Raw genomic sequence first — 7,299 nt, 5'->3', positions numbered from 1 at the left:
TGGCAGGAATTACTTTTGTCTCATCCAAAAGTCAAACCAAACATATTAATATCTAGAATTACATTTATCTCATATAAAAGTCAAACCAAACATCCTATAAAAAGGAAATCAACAAATTATGTTTTTAATTAAATTGTCTTTTTCGTATGACATGTGTGTTTGGATTGGGGATGGACAAAATTGATTATAGCAGAATTGAATTTGGTAGAATTAATTTTATCTAAATTGAGTTTAGCAAAATTGATTTATGATTAAATACATTCATGTAAAGGTGAATTGAACAATAAATTACAGTGTAAAATTAATCCAGAATCAATTATGGAGACAGAAGCTACAAATTCTAACTTCAAGTAGAATTAATTCTGGAAACAAAATCAATTCTATTTTTATGTAACCAAACATCTTAAAATCTCTTATAATCAATTCTACACCTCTATAATCAATTCTACACCTCTGCCAAAAGCCAAACTAAACATACATTTAACCTATATTGTTTTACTGAACCTATTTTCATTCTTAACCTATATAGTCTTACTGAATCTACTTTTCTTGCTACCGTCAAAAGTTAAGCTTCCTAATGATAAAACAATAAGTTTAGATTGCATTTGTACATTTCAAAATAACAAACAAACATGAACAAATACAGAAATTTGAGTGCAGATATTAACAATTCAGATGATAAAATAACACAAGGTCTAGCTTCTGGAAACAAAGATATGGACAACATAGTGAAAGTATGAATCCAGAAGACAACTTGGATACTAAAGGCTGAATACATGCCCACACAGAGAGATAGGAAGCCACATATTCTGAGATACTCATGACAGTAACAGTCTTCTGATTTGAACAATAATAACAGCAGTCCCCAACACAAATAGCCTCTGCAACTTAGAATCAGTTACTGGAAGAAAACTTGCTGAATGCCACAATTCTGGGACTCACATGTAAACCTTGTTGAAGGTTGAACGAGTTCTAATTCATTGATTTGTTACATGAAAACAGTAAAAACTTCTACTATTGTTCACAAACAAGCGTGTAGACTAAAGAATATCTTCCATCCAAAGTCCAAACTAGATAATTGCTTTACTATTTGTGAGTTGTGACTGGAGGGCCCGGCGTGTAAGACTAAATTAGTTAAATCATATGTTAAAACTTTTGGATTTGAAAACTAGAGATTGAAGACGTAACCTAGCATTAGCAGCGGCAGCAATAGATTCTTCATCTCGCTTTTCTTTGCTAACAGCAACTGCAGCAATGTAAGCTTTTCTTGCTTCTTCCATTTTCTGCCATTCCATTTCATCCATATCATCCTGTCAAGCCAGAGATGTATAACTCAATAGTTCAACATCCAAGGATTAGTTATTTCTACACAATTCTAATGTTGTGCTGAAATTGTCACCATATACAGCAATGTGTACAGATATACATGTATACATGTGTATATTGATTGGAAAACGTTAACAAACTCACAATTTCAGGCACGTGATTGAAAACATAAGGCTTGGTGTCATAATCATCTGTGTACATAGCAGTGTCAGTATCTGCTAAGCTTTCAAGCAGCAACGTGAATGTCGAAACGTCTACTTGCACAGAGTCCAGCTCTTCTTGAAGTTTCTCCACTTTCTTGTTGGATGTCATCATTTCCCAATTTATCTTTTCAAGGGCAGCTTGCTTATCTGCGAGTTTAATCTGTGGAAAACAAGTCAGCTAAATAAATAAATAAGAAAAGATTCAAACCTACCTAAACTGAGATTTATAGAATCAATTCAACGACAATCAGAAGCCATGAATGTCATGTACCAAGTGAAAAGGTTTAAATATTTTACTTAAATAGTACCTTAGCATCAGATAGTTGTTGTTGAGTATACTTTAGGGAACCATCCTTTTCTGAAACCTGGTGTTTAATTTCATCCAGTTTTGCATCTGCTGACTTTAAAAGTTCATCTTTCTCCTTTAATTTCAACTGAAGGTCCCCTATCTGTTCCTTCAAGGCAACCAACTCTTCTATGTCCTTCTCTGATGTAAAAGCTCTTCCAGAAAACATAGAAAAGCTATCAGCATCAGAGTTTTGTCCTTGTTCTTTTGCTCCATGGTCCCTCGTCTTGGTGGCAGAAATAGATTGCTACATGAACAGGATCAACAAAAATAATATAACACTAATAATGAGTAGGATCAACAAAAAATAATATAACATTAATAATGAATATGGGTAGCAATATAGTCTCGTTGGGAAAATCATTCATCAACATTTTTATTTTTTATTTAAGAACAAAGTAGAGTACTATGTTATTTAGAGAAGAAACTAAGAACACCAAAACCATATCACCAGATTCTAGAGCCATACCATAAACCATGAATATTGAGTAGAAACCAAAAATAACAAAATCTTTCATCTTCGTAGTCTAGGATCATACCAATAAACTGTTATGGTCTCCTGTCAAGAATTACTAAGACCTGGAACTGAAAGTCACGGTTTCTATTTTGTCAAGCAGTCATGTTTCATCTCTCTGTCAGTTGACAGTTGTTTTCTTAATGAATTAATTATCTCTGTAAGTCATGTTCAATAAACAGGAAAAGACAATGTTTTAAAAACCGGATTGAAGGTCAAACGAGCGAGCCCTCGCGTTTAAGGTTCAATTGGTTCAACCATTTAGTAAATGAATTATTAATATAAAGCTTACATTCATAGATAAATCATACACAATTATATGTTCAAATCTTAATAAAGTAAATATTTTAAAAACACATTACAAATTTAATACAACAAGATCAATAGTACACATAATATCACGAGAATGGATGGCATGACTGTATTTGAAAGGGACAGCGTTATGACGATGGAGTGTGATTGAAAGGAAAAAAAACTATAACGATGTAATGGAACTTAGAAATTTGAGTGGCTGTAGAAGAAACAAGGGTTTCTTTTTTGTTAAAAGGTGATGTTATAAGTTTTGAAGCAAATTAATTTTTTCAAAAAAAAAAATTAGAAAAACCAAAAATTTTGGCCAATTGCATGCATTTCTTTTGACTGGACAGTTTCACAAAACCAACTTCAATTCTTTGGTTTAAACGGTTTAAGACGGTTCAATCCGGTTTCATGCCAGTTTTGGCCCACTAGCAGTTTTACAAGACTGACCGAACCAGATTCAGCTTTGGTTCCTAGTCCAACTAGTTGAATCGGCTACTCCGGTCCAATTTTTAAAACAGCCGATAAAGGATTGGCATAGTGAGTTGTCTATATTAAGTGGTTAATTGGGAGGGAGAGAACTAAGGGTGTGTTTGTTTCATGGATACAAAATATATTCGTGGGAACTCAAGGTTGGAAATAAAAGTATCTATGTTTCTTAGAAGGGAATACAAAATTGTTCCCAGCAAAAAACTATGTCCAGAAAAGAATTTTCCCATGTTTAGTGGATTTTTAATCCCCTATCATAAGTGTGGGAATCTTTTATTCCCGGCGGTTACCATCAAATTTTATGTAAAAATAGCTGGTTACCTCCACTACTACACACTATTTTATTTTAATATTTATTACTTTTATCTATAATTATAATATATTATTAATTAAAAAGAATTTTAAAATAAAAGATTCCTGGGATTTTGAGATCCTACCCAAACACTTTTTATAAAAACTTATTCCTTGAAATGTTATGCCTGGGAAAATTATTCATGGGATAAATGCCCCCTAAGTTTTCGAAATCTTGGTGGAACCGTGTCTTTGTTTAACCATATGACCACTGAGGGCAAGAACTTCAACAACAGAAGTCTGAATCTTGAGGAAGAAGCACTTATAGATAGGGCTCCATAACAGTTGTACTGTCATTGCCAAATGAGGAATTGGGGATTAGCCTAATTGCCAAATGAGGAAGCACTTAATGTTCAAACAAAGTATTGCCAAATGAGGAATTGGGGATTAGTCTCATTACCAAATGAAGAAGCACTTGATATTCAAACAAAGTGTAGTAGTCAAGGTGGGCCACCTGGTATCAAGAGCCTCGTTTAAGATTCTGTGGGCCACCTATTATCAGGTTTCCGCTATCGGGCCACCCACCATTTATTTCCATGCTTCAGTTGTCTAGTCTTGGGCATAAGGGGGGTGGTGTTAAGAGTCTCATATCAGAGAATTTATGGCTTGAACATGAGCTTATAAGTGGGGGCAATTCTCACTCTACAAGCCGGTTTTGTAAGGCAGAGTTAGACCTAATCACATTTCTTAACGATATGTAAAGGCTATAATACACAGGTTAGTCAGGCTAGAATACACAGGTTAGTCAACAATGTGGGATATCTTTTCACATTACACAAAATTTGAAAATTTATATCATACTCAATGCCCATGTATCATAATTGAGGGCTACCCAAACTTTATAAACTCTACACAAATCATATATCTAGGCAATGTGAGACTCAATCCATCATTTCACACCCAACACAAAGAAGGTGTTGGAGGTTACAATGACGGCAACACATATACCGCATTTAAGCGGCTTGCGGCAATGTGGGTGCAACTGTCACCACTAACTCACCACCTATTAATATACCATTCTAGATGAATATGTAACCCACATTTATGAAGCAACAGAAAATATTCAACAGTATTCATTCATGATTAAAAAGGAAATGAATTACTTCTTCAATTTTCATGCTTAACCTCCTTTTATGCCACCATTCATGAACACAATCACAATATAAAAAAAAATAACAATCATATATCACAAGTACACAAATAATCCTTAATCCATTGCACAATTAATACAAACCTTTTTTTCTTTTGGTGGTGCTTTGGTATAGATCATGGAACTACGATGAGGGAACGAACGACTCGGTTTACGATCCTGAAATCACAAATTAGAGTCAAACGTAGTCAAATTTAATTTTTCATTCAATAGCATTGAGTTCTGAAATTGGAAGAAATTAGAGATGGATATGACTTACTATGAGGGACTGAATGAGAGGGACAATTTCGACGAGATCTTTGAAGAGATCACGATTCAAATTGGGATTACATGCTGAAGCGGCAGCGGTGGAGACTGAATCTGAGTCATCGAACTCGGAATTGCTTTGCAAATCCGCGGGATGCGGCATTTTGCTTTATCAATGTTCAAGACTTTGGACTCGATGAAGAAGAAGAAGAAGAGTGACTTGAAAGAGAAAACGGTTGGAGAGAGAGAGTCTTGGAAGAGACTGCCGTTTGAAATTGTTGCGATTTGCAGACCCAACGACGTCGTATTTCTTGGTCTTGAACTTTCAAATGACGAACTTACCCTTCAACTTTCATCCTCAAAATAAATTATTTATGGGAAAAGCTAACATGTGACTCAAGGCACAAGTTAATAAATTATTTATAGTAAAATTTTCTTGAAACACGTGCATTCAATGTATCGAAATTTTAAATATAACTTTATTGCATTTAATTACATTTAAAAATTTTCTAATTATAGTATCCTACCCTTAAGGGCACATGTTAGCATGACCCATTATTTATAAGCTCGGTGGGAAAAAGTTTTGATAGACACCGACATAAGAAACTCTCTTACACACAAACAATTACAAGATTTTAATTAATTAAAAAATAAATACAAACTTTTTTGTCTCCTTCGTAATCACAACCACATCATGAATCCAAATAAAAAGAAATTAAAAAATAAATAAATTAAGAGTGAATGTCAATTTTAGTCCTTCACAAAAACTGCAGAGGTTAGATTAATCCTTAAGAAAAAAAAAGTTCCGATTAAATCTCTTATAAAATTTAACCGAGTCATTTTAGTCTCTACTAATATTTTTTTCAAATCGGTTTTTTTTTACTTTTGGACCATGACTGGACTGCCAGTGAAGACCCTTTTTAGTTCCTCACAAAAAAAAGAGAGTCCAAATTAGCCCCTGAAAACACAATCCATATTTAATCTCTTACAAAATTTAACTGAGTCATGTTAGTCTCGCTTTTAATATTTTTTTCAAAAGATTTTTTTTCTATTTTTAAACCGTGACTAGACTCATATTTTACGACTGTTGATTTGAAATTATTTGTGAAGGGATTGTAGATAAATCATGGCGATACCACGATGTTCTTTTTTGTTGGGCTTATTATCAGGCTGATGGGTGGGTAACTACGGTTTTTCTTGTTATATATTCTTGTGTATTAGGTGTTGTTATTGTTTCAGTTGTTAATAATCTTTTAGAAAGGTTTAGTTCTGCTACTGGGGTGATTTAGAACAATTTCATACTTTTGTAAATAATACTTGTGGTAAAAATAATACGCGTGATATATTGGAAGAAAATTGGTTTATACCATATTCCTTAGATTTTAACGATAAATGAGTATTTAATGAACAATTATGTATACTAACCTATGTTCATGTGTGCATGATCATTAGTCAAAGAATTTATTGGACTCTGACTTTGATTGAAACATATGAAGAGAAGCTTGAGACTCAGATTATGAAAGATCAGAATCTGGTGACTCAAATTCTGAATGATAAGATTCTGATGTCTCACAACTAGGTAACCCAGCTTCTGGTGAAAACTTCGACTTTGAAGGTCATGTGCAAAGGAACTTAACCTCTGGCCCGTACTCAATTTATGAAAGCATGTCTATATTGTCAAGTTCAATCACAATTTACAAATAGGAAAAAATCGTTTGAAAAAAATATTAAAAGAGAGACTAACATGACTCAGTTAAATTTCCTATGGGATTAAATAGAGACTTTTTACTTAGGGACTAATTTGGACTCTCTATTTTGTGAGGGACTAAAATGACTATTCAGTCCAGTCACAGTTCAAAAGTAAGAAAAAAATCAATTTGAAAAAAATATTAGTAGGGGAACTAACAAGACTCGGTTAAACTTTGTAAGGAATTTAATATGGACTATTTTTTCTCAGGGACTATTTTGACCTCGGCAGTTTTTGTGAGGACTAAAATGAACCTTCATTATAAATTAAAAATTTTCCCACTTCTTGTTGGTTGTTCTTAAGAATGTAGATTTATGGTTGTTTCGATGCAACAATTCCTAAGCTATGTGCATGTCTACTTTTAATTACATATTACCTATGCTATTTGTAACAAGGCATATATTTAATTCAAGATTAAGTTATTCAGTTAATATAATTTCTTCCACATTTTTTACTATTAACTTTTTTTTTTTATAGTTAAAATAATAAGTAATAGTTTTCTCTCTCTATATTTAATTACTTATTATTTTTAACTATTAAATTGAAAAGAATTAATGATCAAGATGTGAAATAAGTTATAATAATTTACTCTTGGAGTAAATGTATCTCTTCTCACATATATATATATAT

The 7,299-nt window shown here is 32.9% G+C and overlaps 1 protein-coding gene across 1 annotated transcript; it reads right to left on the bottom strand.

Moving 5' to 3' along the window:
- Positions 1–578: 578 nt before the first annotated feature.
- Positions 579–5,209, bottom strand: LOC131634650 (protein MICROTUBULE BINDING PROTEIN 2C). The gene is made up of 5 exons (XM_058905303.1): positions 4,936–5,209; positions 4,761–4,835; positions 1,838–2,122; positions 1,471–1,689; positions 579–1,310 (listed from the first exon to the last, which is right to left on the bottom strand). Exons 1-5 carry the CDS (start codon positions 5,083–5,085, stop codon positions 1,140–1,142), a joined length of 900 nt encoding a protein of 299 aa, XP_058761286.1. The 5' UTR covers positions 5,086–5,209; the 3' UTR covers positions 579–1,139.
- Positions 5,210–7,299: the final 2,090 nt, after the last annotated feature.

Source organism: Vicia villosa, linkage group LG1, assembly GCF_029867415.1.
Source record: "Vicia villosa cultivar HV-30 ecotype Madison, WI linkage group LG1, Vvil1.0, whole genome shotgun sequence".
Taxonomy (NCBI): Eukaryota; Viridiplantae; Streptophyta; class Magnoliopsida; order Fabales; family Fabaceae; genus Vicia; species Vicia villosa.
This window is presented reverse-complemented; position numbering and strand designations above follow the sequence as displayed.

Bases quoted from the DNA above. Each gene is read 5' to 3' on its own strand.
- LOC131634650 (XM_058905303.1), bottom strand. From the start codon at position 5,085: ATGCCGCATCCCGCGGATTTGCAAAGCAATTCCGAGTTCGATGACTCA. The intron at 4,836-4,935 runs GTAAGTCATATC...TTGTGATTTCAG, and splicing joins CTCTCATTCAGTCCCTCATA to GATCGTAAACCGAGTCGTTC. The intron at 2,123-4,760 runs GTTTGTATTAAT...CTGTTCATGTAG, and splicing joins CACCACCAAAAGAAAAAAAG to CAATCTATTTCTGCCACCAA.